This window comes from Temnothorax nylanderi, unplaced genomic scaffold, assembly GCF_030848795.1.
Source record: "Temnothorax nylanderi isolate EJ_2023f unplaced genomic scaffold, tnyl_v1.0 TNYL_tig0134_pilon, whole genome shotgun sequence".
Taxonomy (NCBI): domain Eukaryota; kingdom Metazoa; phylum Arthropoda; class Insecta; order Hymenoptera; family Formicidae; genus Temnothorax; species Temnothorax nylanderi.
The window spans coordinates 283,494-299,306 of record NW_027249196.1 but is presented as its reverse complement, the minus strand read 5'-3'; the positions used below and the strand labels follow the sequence as shown (position 1 = coordinate 299,306).

Sequence of the window (15,813 nt, the reverse complement as noted above, 5' to 3'; positions counted from 1 at the left end):
AAGAAGGCGAGACAGTCTTTTACATAATGGATCACGTACGAGAGCATCATCACGTGTTCTCGAAACCACAGACGTATATTTTCGGACGCCATGACTCGCGCGACAGACAGGACTCGCCCCGTCGTCGTTCGCTCACGAGGTCTCGTAAACTCGCGGTTGTTTTGCGCGGGCTTTCAGAGGCCTCGCTCATACTTTATCGTCGTTTGATGCTGTGAAGCACTCGTGGTAAATATCCTCTCGACGATCCGCGGAAGGAGCAGCAGGGATCCATCCATTAGACGCGTTTCGGTGGTATATATCGCGGAAATAGGTCGCGTACACACATTTCGCCCAACCCGCTAAAACCGTGCGCTCATGAATGAATGCCGCGCTCCGCGCTCTCAAGATCGCGGTGATCGATACGGTTCAGAGGCAGCATTTAGAGAGAGGATTTAAAGCAAGTATCATTCTCTGATTTTCGTGCGTTTAATATTCGCACAAAAGCGAACGACACCGAAAATATCGATTTCATATTTACCCTTGTCCAATCGAGAGGGATTTTATTTTAGGGAATAACGTTGAAGTCTTTTCCACACAATGAATTAAAAATAATATCGTGACATATATATATATTGTAAAATCGACAAAAAATTGAATTTATAGAAACGAAACATTTAAATACAATAAAAATCGTGTTTATTTCAACCGAGGTTTTATTTTATCTTATTTTACATACAAGTCTTTATTGAATGTTTTATCTATGTTTTTCTTTTAATTTGTCACGAAAATGAATATTCATGATTTTGAATGTTTGTATTGTTCCGAAAGAAGAAAAATCTCTTCGCAATGTTTTGTTTTACTTTTCAGCTACAGATAACATCCGCGTCAAAGTTTATAGGTACGCTTTAAGTTTTAAAGATATATTCATTGATTAAGTCTTTTTAAACGTTTAACTTTACCGCGATCGCACGCAAGGATCACGCAAGTATATGCAAACATGCGATGAGGGACGCGTTGCGTGCCGCCTTTCACTTTCCTAATTACCGCGTTCCGTTACAACGTGACTTGAATACGAAATTGATCGAAATGAGAGAGCATGCGAGTCTCGATACCGGCCATGATCTTCCGGCGCACGCTAATGAAAAGGCCCTAATTTGTGACTCGATAAATGCGTCGGCGCGCGAAATCATCGGTAATAACTGTCACGGGCATTCGCAGTTCCCGCTTTATTCTGGGGGATTTAACGACACTGATGACGGGACTATTTCCAGAAGTGCGGTTATAGCAGTGATGAGATTGCCCTTATTCTCCGACCGCGAGCAGGTGAATCTCGTTAAATTTCGTGTTCTGTTATGTGCCGCAACTGCTACCGTAGAATTTTTAGATTATTAATAACCTTGAAACTTCTTCGGAATGATTCCCTAATTAATAAATAATGTTTTATATAGTATTGTAATTGTATCCTTAATATAATATTAGACCTTTATTACGTTATTCCTGTTGAAACCTTAACTTTTTAAGAATGGATATTTTAAGCGAGCCTTATCGCGCAGGACGCAAAAAAAGAAGGAAAAATAAGCTACTTATGCAAACAAAATTTTAATTAGTATTGGAATTTTTTATTTAAAAAATTATGCAAGTAATAAATTCGAATCTTGTTTTATTATTGGAATGTAATATTATGGCAGTATTAAAACATACTGCAAGGTATAGTGTGGCTTATTTGCCACGCCCATGTTTAAAAGGTTAAAAATAGGAAGTAGTTTCTTGTCGAACAACTTCTTCTCGAAATTAAATTGTTCGACACAGCTATGATAGGACTTTCTTCTATCTATTCCGGTTTTCTCGATTACTGAATTTTATCCGATTTTTATCCCCTTTTCTAAAGATTTTTTCTTTAAAATCAATCTATACTTTGATATTAGGACACATATCGTATTATCTGGTTATGATTACGTTAACACAAAACTGCGCTGCTTATTAAACGAAGATCCGTCTTGGGCTCAGTCATTCTTTTCGTCAGTAACTTATAGATAATGAACGAACCTTCGACTCAGCATACTACTTTACTGCAATCTGGCTTGCCTGTATCATAGTCTGAATAATTCTTAATCAAAAAGGAAAGTGTTCCTCAACATTTGCTTGTCGCGTGTAACAGTTTGAGGTGTCACGACCTGCGGTGGTGGCATTAGAGAACAAAACTTTGTATACAGTTCGACGATGGATTTCCCATACATCACCCAAGTTGGCACGTGGCCATCGGTGTAATAATTTAGAGATTAGTAGTTTGCGCGCGATCGATGTGTCACTCGCGTTCGAACTCGTAAAGATGATATTCGCGAGCTGATAGCGTCACGCCGACACACAAACACATACGCTAAAAATTTTATATATAAAGCTCATTGAGATTGTAGAATTTTACAAAGTCCGAACCGGTTTTGCCGCTGGTGTAATATTCACATATAGCCTGTGCAAAACGCGAATTATGCAAGATTAATCTCTAAAGATATGACACATCGCGAGTTTACATCGTCGCTTCGATATATTTCAATTATTTCATACTTTTGATATAATCAAGCTTTTTTTTGTACATATATTAAGTAAGTCATGACCGTTAAGTTGATAATTATCAAGTAAATAGAAAATGTGCCAATATATGGTCAAGCTGAATCTTTTGTGCCTAATAATATTTTTTGCGTGAATTTATATTTACATTTTTCGCTTCACAAACCACGCGCCATTACTGTCGGTCTTGAAACGCAGTCTGCAGCTGAAGCTAGATTAATACAATTGCATAATTAAATTGAGAATCAATTTAAGCTTTTTTTATACACTGTGGTTTTTACATATCGTAAATCGTATAACCGATAATTCCGAGATATTAGTCGCGCGACGTGTTGGCTGTCATGCCGGATGAATTTGTAACGATCATTAATTCGTATTGTCACTTCAATGCCTAAACCAGTTTGTTCCAGAACTCGTTATGATTGTGCCTTTTGACGCACGAGCACCATAAATCAGCGGTATAATAATTCCGGGATGCTGTACGCGCGCGCGCGCATAATACGACCATCACTCGACATGAGTTTGCGGCATTTATGTTTATTCACAATACCAGCACTCCGTAGCATTATGTTGTTTCGTATGTGCAATTGTTACGAGTCGAGAGCTTGCTACGAGTATAATTTCGTAATATTGTTTACGCAGAAAGATCGTGATGCGTGATAAATTTACGAGATTTCCGAGACGTGTAAGTCATGTAATGGCACTTGTATAATAAGAATTGCGTTATTTTACATACCGTTATTACGCATCGCGAGCTAACGTTTCGCGTTTTGCCAAGATGTAACAATCTCGTGGCATTGTACACACGAGAGAAGCGTCGCGCGAAATCAATCTGCGGCGTTCGCGCGCGGGGTTCACTCAATTTCGCGAAATTGATACGAGCCGAATGTAGATAACGTGATATGCAATTTGTACCCGTTGCATGCTCGTCGCGATCGACCGATTTCGACGTTGTTGATAGAACTAATTCCCGTTTCTCTCGTGACGCAACATCCCGATTGCGCGTGCACCTGTCACTCGCGTCGCGATGACAACCGATGCGGTAACTGGTCGCAGATGAAAGGGCCGTTAATTAATTCCCAAGCGACGGTTGCAAAAACAACAGCGGAATCAGGCGCGAAAATAATTACCAGCGAACTCGCGCTGTAAATTCACGAGTTTAATTTTCCGAGCGTAATGTTGCACTTTCATCGATCAGCACGCGATGTATTTCGGGCCGTGCCTCTTCGTCTTCACCCTGCTTCTTCCCTGGCTTTGTGCGAGTATTTTAACGTTGTTATATCGGAAATTGATAAAAAGGGGCTTATGTATTACTACGCATTATCATGCGCGCGCTATATAAATACGGAAACGTTTTTAAGCATTATCTGTGCGTTATTTGGCGTTTTTATTACCACTCTCCGGCATCGCAGCGACGATGAAGATGTTTATTAACGGCTTAAGCGGATTTGCAAATTCTTATGCTGATTTACAGATCGTAATTTAGTATATCTTCTGATTGTACGCAAACGCACGTATCTAGACGGTAAATTGATTGCATTACGCATATTTATTCATGGCAGAATCCCGAATTACCATATTACTCGAGCTACCGTAGAAATTTTACTCATTTGTGTACCATTGAAAGCTTATTAATAATAAATGGTCATGGTAATCGGTCGCGAATACATCATCCGTTCTATTGTTTTGGCATCACCGGTTTTACATTAATTACATCGGGTATGCGAGGGATGCTGTTTCTCGTTTCGTTGCTGCGGGCAGCAATTACGCATTTTGATTGCGTCGCTTTTAAAATCATGGAGAGCTTTCAATTTTTTTTTAATATTTATCAGCGGCTTCGACAGATAAAAACGCGGGAACGTCGCGTTATATCTCGGTCGCCTAAAGAATTTATATTTTTATATTTGCAATTTTGCGCACGCCCGAGTTGATCGCCTTCCGCTTCATTTCTGATACTCCAACAACAAACACAGCAACAACTACACGGTGACACAACGGCGATCCTCTTGTAATCCCAGCTGCGCTCGATGCGGAGCAGCAACGGTGACACGGTGTCGCTGGAAATAACAATATCGGATTTTGTACATGTGTACGTGTGTGTTATCCTATAGTCGTCATAGCGTCTTCTGATCTAAATAATATTCCGAGTTATGCTCGCTTTGGGAGTCGCGTCTCGTCTGCTGAAACCGGCTATTTTCAACTCGTTTTCCACTCTTGTACTACGTACTACGCTCAAAAATCATTCTTCCGTTTAAAGTAATTACGACGTCTGTTGCAGCTTTGTTTCCAACAGCTTTGTTACTCACGCAGACGTTAAATCGCACTACGATATTTCAAGGCCGATGAGTATTCTACGTGGTATATTAATATTCGCAATATTGTGGGCAGAAATAGATTTCTTGAAGAACGTGGCAAAGAAGAAGCAAGGAAGAACTGTCATATCTTTATGTTGCGTATAATATTTGTGATATAAACATATGATTATACATATAATGATGCAAATACCGAAATCTAAATCGTGATGCATTCAAGAAGTTCATCTAAAAAAAAATCTTTATTACTTAACTTAGAGAGATAAGACGAAATAAAATCCTTTTTTAAAAATTAATTTTTCCGTTAACATTGCCATCGCAATCCAATTACGAAGCCGCACTTCTCGAGAAACATGAAGCAGTATGACTTTACCCGTAAAAAGACTAAAAAGCGAGAGCACTGGATATCTTTTGCGTTGGATATCTGTTTTGACCCGTTACGTAAGACGGAGCAAATTCGTGTTTTATTCCCCGCGGCGGCTTCAGAAACGCCAAAGCGGCGTTAATCACGACGACGCAAAGCGCCGCCGTTAATCACGCCAAGTACACACGTGTTTGCGGCCATGTGCCACAGACACGCACAACGGTGCACACGGGAGTTCTCTCCCTGTGTTTGCACACCGAATAGATGGAGATTCTTCATTGGCTCCCCCGAGTGCTCCGACTTTCTATCCTACAATTCATCTATTGTTTCGACGGCTTCGCTGCCGGGAGGTCGCCCATAGTGTTCCATCATTCGACACGTTCCGTTCAAAGCGAAAAGGATCAATAAATCGTCGATTGTACACCCGCGAGCGAGAAAATCAATCGTAATTAATTGGAGCGGTTTTGCGAAGAGCACCCGTGCAATTATATTATTTTGTTATAATAAACGAATTTAATTAAAATTAAAATTGTGAATGCCCTTTGAAATTTTAGCACGAGCGAGCTTGATGCTTCAAATCTTTATACTCTTTATTACTCTTTATTACTCTTTATTACTCTTTATACTCTTTATACTCACTATCAATTTTGCTGTATAAAGGCAGGTAGAAAAAGAACGTGTAACGCAATTTGCATCATGCTGATTAGATATTTTCCACGAAAATGAGGTTGTTACTGATACATGAAATATTGCTTGTCGTTTTTCTCTGAAAGAATTTAGATTATTTTTATATATTTTATTAATTTCTACTTATCTACATTGTTTTATGAGACATTTAAATTATCTTTAAGTATATAATTTATACTTGTTACATCTGCCTCTCTTATTAATGTCGAGAAGTACTATTTAATATAGTAGGTGTTTCTCTTGTCTGTGGATTTAGGTGAGATGTGAATCGCGAATAACTTTCTTGTTGCCTTTCAACTTGCGAGGAGTTTACCTTTGCCGGGAGAAGCCTAATCGCAATCTTGTTAGCAAGTCAGAAAAGCTTATATTCATACATGCTTAGTAGTTAACAAACAACATTTTTAGCGGTTACTAGAAAACGGTATATTAATTTGAAAACGCAGTTTCCAGATCGACGAGGAAAAATGCGGTTAGACAACGATTTATGAATGTTAGCGGTAAACGATTAATGCCAATGCAGCTCGATGAGGGTTATAATGTACATTTTGAAAATTATATCTTGATACGGCTTACAATACGTATTTAATTAATAAATTATTAATTGACGTGATATTTAGCGCGCACTCGTTATCTTAATTATTGGCTTCTGTATAAACCCAGATAAGCGAGCGATGATATCTCGATTTGTACTAGATTGAGTCGCAGTCCGAGTATGCGATAGTTGCAAGCTTATACGCTTTTCACGCTGTTATTTCCGAGCGACGTCGGATATATCACGTTTCCGTGTAAAAGCACACTTAATCCGAGTTTCTACAAAGTTTCTAATTATTCATCTCGGGTTTCTGCGCGACTATATTATGCAAGACGTGAGATCATCTTTACGTCCTATTAATGTGAGATATGCCGATCAATAGCTCGCTTGGTGTCTACCGAGTTGCGATCGCGCCTTTGTCACTGTAAAATGACGTTCTACTTCGACATTTCCATTGTAACTTTTTTCCCGCGGAACGCTACGATAAATCATATGTACGATGTGGCGTATAATACAAAAATTGAATTCGCGAATAAGATGATCGTGACGCGCTTATTTTTTCTACAACAATTTGTGATAAAACTTTACGATGCATCGTGATGTATAAAAACAGAATGCAGCAGAGAATATATGTTATAGGGTAGATTTTTCTATCTTACAGATGTCTTGCGACTTTTATAGCAGCAAAGAAATGCTTTTACGGCAATTTTTTGCGCATGATTGATGACGTACGATATGAAATCTCTCTTCCTCTCTCTCTCTCTCTCTCTCTCTCTCTTTTTCTTTCTCTTTCTTTGACGCAATGCTTTAAAGCTGCCAGGCAGAACAAGCCAGAACCTACCTCAATATCGACCTATATCGCTGTTTCACCTCGCCCGGACCACATTTATTTAACGATGGTTTGCCCGCAATGTTGGTATTGCATAGCTGTAAAGCCGGAGGTGTGGCTATTATGTCTGTTCCACGCTGGAACTTCGTGTATTATCAGTGTTACGTGATAATACGCTATTGCGATATGATTAGGTTAATCACTGCAAAAAAAGTGAGAAGCGCGAAGTTAATGCGTGATAAATATTTAAAGAATATATTTTCTTTTATGTAGTACAATTGTGTGCTAATAATTGCTTTGCTTTTCGAAAAACGCGACGTTTAATTTACATTATTCTCTGATAAATAAGAGACTTTATGAAATAAATTTCTTTATTTGTTGTTTCAAAACGATTAATATATTTAATATATTTATATCTTGCATATTTGTTAGTTCGGCAATGTATATTATTTTCAGGCTGGTCGACGACAGGTGTGTAGTATGTCCTGAAGCTGGAGATTTGTCGAATCCACCGAAGAAATTCAGGGGTAATTTACACTTTTTAAACGTCTTTGTCTTTGCTCTTTGATTGATTCTCCTTTTTTAATTAACATCATATTAAGTAAATATATTAATAAATTTACTGGCAATTTTTCCGACATCTAATTTTCTTAAACGTTATTATCCCGCGAAAATTAAAGCAGACGATGTTGGAGTAAACATGAGAAATGCCGAGCGATAGCAATCATTGACTTTTTTAGATTGCCTCTTCAAAATATGTCCTATGAACCGGTATTCCGCCCAAAAGCAATTCTGGAAGGCAGCGAAACAGAGTGCGAGTTCGGGCACTGATGCCAGCTTGCTCAAAAGACTTCACGTAAGTATGCGGAAGATGCTACACTATTTAAATTCACGATTTAAATTAATCCACAATTAATTAAAGATTACAAGAAAAATACACTCATACAAGCATATTCCTCTTATATAAAGTTGGAAACGGTAGATTTATTAACATACGATGCGTCTGAAGGGTAAATAAATGCGTGATGAACATTAACACTCCCATATAGAGTGCTTATAGATACGGGGATAGCTAACCGGTTCTTAATGTTATGACCAGTTTACTGATTATTTAATCGAGTTTTTTTTACTGTGTATTAAACCGTGCGTTATATTGCGTACGCTTAATTGTCTCTGATTCTCCAGGTTTTGAAATTGAAAGGAAGATAATATATTTTATATGTATCTCGACATAAATTATATTGTTTTGCAATTTATCTACGGTAGTTTTTATAGTTGTTGATAATCACACCAGTTTAAAATACGTAACACTGCTGTTGGGTTTTTAATAGCGTTACGCAAATGTATCTTTTATTTTCCACGATTGCCATTTAATGGGAGATTATTTTTATCTCAGCATGCGGCCGAAATCGAGAAAAAGCAAAATGAGACTGAAAACAAGAAACTGTTGGGCTCCGTGGTTTCCTACGGTAACGTCGTCCAGGTAAGAAAATAAAAATCTTTTCTTCCTAGAAGGAAAATCCGTTGCAAGTGACATTATTTTATTAAAGTATATCTTGAACGCTTTATGCTTGACCGCATATTCTTATAACGTAAAGTGGCTATCTGAGTAATAATAGATTTATCAATACCGCTAGGGGAGCGGTTTTCCCCTCAACAACTTCTTTTTTCGCAAAGCGATCATAAAAACTGTTTGGTACATCCATTGTATTGACGTAGTTATCTTGTAATAGATAAGTCTTGTATATAGATAAGTGTTTGTGCTAATTAACGAGTTTTCCTTCTTCGCGATATTGTTGTCATGTCGGAAAATAGAAGCGGCGTTAAGTTTCTAGCAAATAATTAAATTTTCCTTTTACATTGTAGCGCATTGTTGCTAAAAATTATGAAATTATAGCGCTTTGATCATCGGCAGATCAGATAACGTTGTGAAACGAACATTATGTTGCACCTATGATGTATTATAGATGTATTATAGATTGTATCTTCGATCGCAAAGGTAGCCATTAGACGTTTAATTAATTTCTGCTGTAATGTATTCTTCATGAATCATCGATTCTCTTATCTTTCATTGATCTAGATATTATATAAGTTAATTAATCATTTTCATTCCATATTATCTTGGTTTATACGTTATATATTCTATCATACATTGCAAAATTATCTACTTATTATAGCTTCTATTTAATTTCCGGAATAACTCATCGTAATAAAATACGAATACAGTTCGAATTATGCACAGCGAATGTTGTACAATGCAAATATATGAGAATATGTAATTAGCATAGAGAGATTAATTTTATCGACATTGCGCTGCGTGCGTTTATAAATAAATTTATGTTATATTTATACGCGTTGCACGTACGAATACAATTATTTATGTTGATTCTTTTTATGCGGCAGTTGCTGCATCTCAAGTCCAACAAATTCCTGACGGTAAACAAGAGGCTACCGGCGTTGCTGGAGAAGAACGCGATGAGGGTTTACTTGGACGCGAACGGAAACGAGGGCTCATGGCTTTACATAATGCCGTTCTACAAGCTGCGCAGCGACGGCGACAGCGTCGTCGTCGGCGACAAGGTGATCATGGAGCCGGTGAACTCGGGTCGTCAGGGCCTCCACGTGGCCGCCAATTACGAACTGAGCGACAATCCCGGCTGCAAGGAAGTCAACATCGTGAACTCGTCCACCTCCTGGAAGGTGACCCTCTTCATGGAGCATCGGGAGAACCAGGAAGAGATTCTTAAGGGCGGCGACGTGGTGCGACTGTTTCACGCCGAGCAAGAAAAGTTTCTGACCATGGACGAGTATAAGAAAAAGCAACACGTGTTTCTCAGAACGACGGGCAGGACCAGCGCTACCGCGGCCACCAGCAGTAAAGCCTTGTGGGAAGTCGAGGTGAGATGAGCTAATCAAGTTTATATAAATTTATTTATATAAGGATGCTGTATTTTATTTAACGTGCAACAATCGAAATTGAGCTTTCGAAATTTCATTGTTTGAATCCCCGTTGTACGAAGCGTTCATGCTGATTATTCTGGGCGCGTCTGTTTCTCATAAGTAATGCATGCTATTTATTTATTGATGAGTAGGTGGTGCAGCACGATCCGTGCAGAGGCGGCGCTGGCCACTGGAATTCGCTCTTCAGGTTTAAACACTTAGCAACTGGCCAATATCTCGCTGCTGAGGTTGACCCGGATGAACCACGGGAACCCGTGAAGGGCAAGCGCGGTAAGGCATACACAGATACTTTGAAATTAATATACTAGAGTACACATCTAATATTTTTAATTGGAAAATGTTTCATTATAATTTTATTATAACTTGTTCTAAACATATTTGGCATTTGTGGTTAATGAAATAAGGGTAGGGATTGATCATTCATATACATACGATGATTTAATAGATCCACCTGGACCGGTCTACAGATTAGTGTCGGTACCGCATAGTAACGAGATTAGCTCGTTATTTGAACTAGATCCCACAACGCTAACGCGGGGCGATAGTCTGGTTCCGCAATCGTCCTTTGTTAGATTACATCACATATGCACAAATACTTGGGTCCATTCAACAAGCGTCCCGATCGATAAGGATGACGAGAAGCCCGTGATGTCGAAGGTACTATAGCATATTCCAGCGATTATAATTCTTCTGCGTCAGATATTGTAAATAAAGTTCATGAATGGAAGAAATACTAATTAAATTACTCGGGCTTTTTTAATTACTTGTTAGGTGGGTTGCGCGACCAGCAAAGAGGATAAAGAGGCTTTTGCCTTGAGATCCGTGTCGCCGGTCGAAGTGCGTGATTTAGATTTCGCGAATGACGCCTGCAAGGTGTTGACGGCGATGAACAGCAAGCTGGAAAATGGGACGATCTCGCACAATGAACGAAGAGCTGTCATTAGCTTGCTGCAAGACATCGTATACTTCATAGCTGGATTAGAGAACGAGCAGAATAAATCCGAAGCGTTAGAACTGGTCGTTACAAATGCCGTGAGGGACCGCCAGAAATTATTGCGCGAACAGTACATTCTTGGCCAGTTATTCAAAATATTGCAGGTATTTCAACTTGACATTGATCGTGCAGAAAATAATATCAGTGAAAACGAGAGCGTCTCAAGACACCTAATTACAGGCTCCGTTCTTGGAATCTGCAGAGGGTGAGGGACCATTTCTTAGGATAGAGGAGCTCAACGATCCGAGACACGCTCCATACAAATACATGTTTCGTCTATGTTATCGAATACTCAGACTTTCTCAACAGGATTATAGAAAGAATCAGGTATTGTAATTTATATTGCACGATATATAAATTTATTATATTGTAAATTACATATTATTACAAAAATATTTTATATTCTTTTTCCTACATAGGAATACATTGCTAAATATTTTGCCTTTATGCAAAAACAAATCGGCTACGATATTCTAGCGGAAGATACCATTACTGCGCTTTTACATAATAACAGAAAGTTGTTGGAAAAGCATATAACAGCTGCTGAAATAGAGACATTTGTGGGTCTCGTTAGAAAAAATATGCGTAACTGGGAATCGAGATTTCTGGATTATTTATCGGATCTATGTATTTCTAATAAGAAAGCAATAGCTGTGACACAAGAATTGATTTGTAAAAGCGTACTTAGTGAAAAGAACAAAGATATTCTGATAGAAACAAAGTAAGTACGACAAACAGCATGAACAGTGTATTAATTTCTCTGATACATTTTATTTACTTTAGAATGGTGAAGACCCAGGTAGAAGTTGAAGATATTGATGAGAAGCAAGAAAATGCCGAACCAAGAATCACTGTTATAGAAGAGTTTGACGTTCTATTGGAATGGAATAATGGAACTGTTAGTATGCTTAATAAGTAATTTATTAAAATGTAGTGTATAGTATGCAAATTAATATGATGTTTATTGCAGAATTCAATGTCTTTGAGTGAATTATCAAGAGGAGCGAAAATGGGAAACATTCAAGACGCAGCGATATTAGATTATTACAGGCATCAGTTAAATCTCTTTAGTAACATGTGCTTGAATAGACAGTATTTAGCGCTAAATAATCTGTCACCACACTTGGACATTGATCTTATACTTAAGTAAGTATATTTATCTTTAAAGTAAGGATTATTTTTAAGTTATATGATATATCTTAATTTGTGGAATTATTTTTTGTTACAGATGTATGGAAGATGAAACAGTGCCATACGAATTACGCGCATCATTTTGCCGACTAATGCTACATCTTCACGTAGATAGAGATCCGCAAGAACAAGTAACTCCTGTAAAATATGCTCGTCTTTGGTCAGAAATTCCGTCAAAAATGAGCATAAATGAGTACGTAAAAAAATAATAATAAAATTAGCATATTAGAAATATGTTTAAAATATTTCTTTTTCGCAATTCTAGTTATGATACGAATAAAATGCCGGACGAAAATAAAGAGGCTGTTCGTACTAGATTTAGTTCGACAATCATGTTCGTTGAGGATTATCTGTGTAACGTTGTCGCGAAAATGTGGTCTTTTGGAGATCAAGAGCAGAATAAGCTCACATTTGAGGTACACGCAATTTCTTGCTTTTTTTCTATTTTTCGAAATATAATAAGTTATAATTAATTCGCTATATTTCACTAGGTTGTCAAATTAGCACGTGATCTAATTTACTTTGGATTCTACTGTTTTAATGATCTATTAAGCTTAACAAAGACATTGCTTAGTATTTTGGATTGTATATCAGAGAATGAATCCACTGATGGAAAGATACCTACGGGTGATATTGATTGTAAGTTTAATATTTCTGTTATTTCTATTTGGTAAAACATAATTATATTCTGTACCGTTTATTGACAAATTTTTAATGAACCCCATAAACAATAGTAGTGAAGACATTTCGATTCATTTATATATATACCATTCGCGTGCATGGTAGTAATCTCGTAATAACAATAAAGTTTGATCTACTTTCTTGCATTACACAATGCATTGAATGCATCACTGATATAATAAATTTTCCCTCCTATTCTTTCAATCATTTTTATGAGCAGCTTTTACATTCTGGTTTCAAGCATTGCTTTCGGAAATTTGTATATAACGTTCTTTTTTATAGTGCTGTAATATATTAGTATTATATGTAATCCATGCTTCGCATTATATGAATATCCCTTTCATAATAATATACCTTTACGCAACGATGGTATATTATTGTGTAGTAAATACCATATGGTTTAAAACTAATCAATTTACTCTTGTAAATATTTCATCCCAGCTGATACGGATGATGAGGAGGCAGGTAATATCCTATTAGAAAGCTTATGTTAAAAGCTAACTAAACTGTAATATCTGGAATGAATATTAATAAGATTAAGCATGCAATCTTATCATTATACATTGTACAAAGTATCTTTACAAAACTTTCAATTGCTTAAACAGCTTTAATTGCTTCTTTATAATTTTTTATTGTTAGAAATGAGCACAAGAAACTTGAATATAAAAATATTATATATTAACAATTTATGATATGTAATATCCTTAATTATTAGACAGATACAATCTTTATTTTATTTAATATTTTGGAATAAATCTCTTGTCTTTTTTTCTATAACAGATAACAAAATAGTCATTATTTTATATGTTAGTTTATTTAATATGTTTTAATACAAATTAAATTTTTCTGTTGTGTACTATAATTTTTAATTGTGTGATATATGTAAATATGTAATATTATATATATGTAATATTATACAACTATTATTTCTTTTTATTTATTGACTTATAAATTTCTATTTATTATAATATAGCTGAAGGAGGTATTTTAAGATGCATTGGCGATATGGGTGCTGTGATGACGAATTTAACATTAGGACCAGCCGGTCAAGTGCTAGCTAGCTCTTCTCCAAGACCAAAGCCATTAATGAAGAAGGAATATCCCTTGGTGATGGACACAAAGCTTAAGATAATCGAGATCTTGCAGTTCATTCTGGATGTTCGATTGGATTATAGAATATCTTGTCTTTTGAGCATATTCAAACGAGAATTCGATGAAACAGCATCGACGGCTGCGGAGAAAACGGGAGACGTTAATCTAGGACAAAAAGCTATTGATTTAGAATCAATCGGTGCACAGGCAGAAGGAATATTTGGTAGCAGGTAACATATTTTTGGATATAATACATGAAAATTGTATCTTATCGAATGTTTAATTTCTTGTTTTTTTTTTATAGCGAGGAATGCGCAGCGCTGGATTTAGATGGCCAAGGAGGTAGAACATTTTTACGCGTTCTATTACATCTGGCTATGCACGATTATCCTCCATTGGTCTCTGGAGCCTTACATTTATTATTTAGACATTTTAGCCAAAGGCAAGAAGTTTTACAAGCGTTTAAACAGGTTAGACCTTTTTCGGATATTGAAGTATAAATTATTAATGAGTATTTATGAGAATAATGAAAGAAATTATTTAATAATATGAACATGGTTAACAGGTGCAGCTTTTGGTTTCGGATAGCGATGTAGAATCATACAAACAAATAAAGGCAGATTTAGACATTTTGCGCCAATCTGTCGAGAAATCTGAGCTTTGGGTATATAAATCCAAGGCAACAGAGGAACATGGAAATAAGAAGAAGAAGAAGAAGAGTAAAGAAGAAGAAGATGAAGCTACAGTGCCTCGCAAAACACCTCTGTTATCTACATTAGACAAACAAGGTTTTTGTCTTATTAATTGTTATTTCATAGATTTTTTTAAAATGAAAAGTGAATAAAGAATTATTTCTTAAAGGGTCTGCTATTGATTTGGATATCGGACCACCGTTACATCCCGATCAAGCGGAAGAATATAAAAAGATTCAGCAAATACTAATGAGAATGAACAAATTATGTATTCAAAATCTGCCAGGCGGCCAAGTAAAGGCACGCAAACACGAACAGAGACTTTTGCGCAATGTCGGAGTACATACAGTCGTTTTGGATTTATTGCAAGTTCCATACGACGTCAAGGAAGATGTCAGAATGAACGAATTAATGCGCTTGGCACATGATTTCTTACAAAATTTTTGTCTATCTAATCAACAAAATCAAGTTCTTCTGCACAAGCAGCTGGATCTGTTCTTGAATCCCGGCATAAGGGAGGCGCAGACAGTATGTAGTATTTTTCAAGATAATTCTGTTCTTTGCAATGAAGTCGGTGCGAAAGTTATACAGCATTTCGTACATTGCATAGAAACGCACGGAAAACATGTGCAATATTTGAAGTTTTTGCAAACTATAGTGAAAGCCGAAAATCAGTTTATTAGAAAATGTCAAGAAATGGTGATGCAGGAGGTGAGATGCCATTACATTATATATCCATAACTTTTGTGGAATATTTTTCTACTTATCTTTATTTTTATCATAGCTGGTTCAATCCGGAGAAGATGTTTTAGTCTTTTACAACGATAGAGCATCGTTTAATCATTTTGTGGAAATGATGCGATCTGAAAGACATCGAATGGATGAGAGCAGTCCTCTTCAGTAAGTTATTTCAGTGTATTTCTAAAGTGAGAAT

At 36.8% G+C, this 15,813-nt stretch overlaps 1 protein-coding gene across 6 annotated transcripts in view; it reads left to right on the top strand.

Annotated features, from left to right (window-relative positions):
- LOC139776975 (inositol 1,4,5-trisphosphate receptor-like) overlaps nucleotides 1–15,813 on the top strand; it is a 41,726-nt gene that overhangs the window by 13,129 nt on the left and 12,784 nt on the right. For 4 of the 6 annotated variants that reach the window (XM_071714084.1, XM_071714082.1, XM_071714083.1 and 1 more), the window contains exons 3-22: nucleotides 7,725–7,795; nucleotides 8,009–8,124; nucleotides 8,665–8,751; nucleotides 9,672–10,166; nucleotides 10,361–10,499; nucleotides 10,675–10,886; nucleotides 11,001–11,327; nucleotides 11,404–11,550; nucleotides 11,643–11,944; nucleotides 12,007–12,121; nucleotides 12,194–12,369; nucleotides 12,452–12,607; nucleotides 12,680–12,830; nucleotides 12,906–13,053; nucleotides 13,537–13,560; nucleotides 14,069–14,417; nucleotides 14,492–14,657; nucleotides 14,753–14,975; nucleotides 15,049–15,590; nucleotides 15,664–15,779. In XM_071714084.1, coding sequence (XP_071570185.1) covers nucleotides 7,725–7,795; nucleotides 8,009–8,124; nucleotides 8,665–8,751; nucleotides 9,672–10,166; nucleotides 10,361–10,499; nucleotides 10,675–10,886; nucleotides 11,001–11,327; nucleotides 11,404–11,550; nucleotides 11,643–11,944; nucleotides 12,007–12,121; nucleotides 12,194–12,369; nucleotides 12,452–12,607; nucleotides 12,680–12,830; nucleotides 12,906–13,053; nucleotides 13,537–13,560; nucleotides 14,069–14,417; nucleotides 14,492–14,657; nucleotides 14,753–14,975; nucleotides 15,049–15,590; nucleotides 15,664–15,779 — 4,062 coding nt within the window. The remainder of the gene's footprint in view (nucleotides 1–7,724; nucleotides 7,796–8,008; nucleotides 8,125–8,664; nucleotides 8,752–9,671; nucleotides 10,167–10,360; nucleotides 10,500–10,674; nucleotides 10,887–11,000; nucleotides 11,328–11,403; nucleotides 11,551–11,642; nucleotides 11,945–12,006; nucleotides 12,122–12,193; nucleotides 12,370–12,451; nucleotides 12,608–12,679; nucleotides 12,831–12,905; nucleotides 13,054–13,536; nucleotides 13,561–14,068; nucleotides 14,418–14,491; nucleotides 14,658–14,752; nucleotides 14,976–15,048; nucleotides 15,591–15,663; nucleotides 15,780–15,813) is intronic. The other 2 variants (XM_071714085.1, XM_071714079.1) reach the window with 1 other exon arrangement.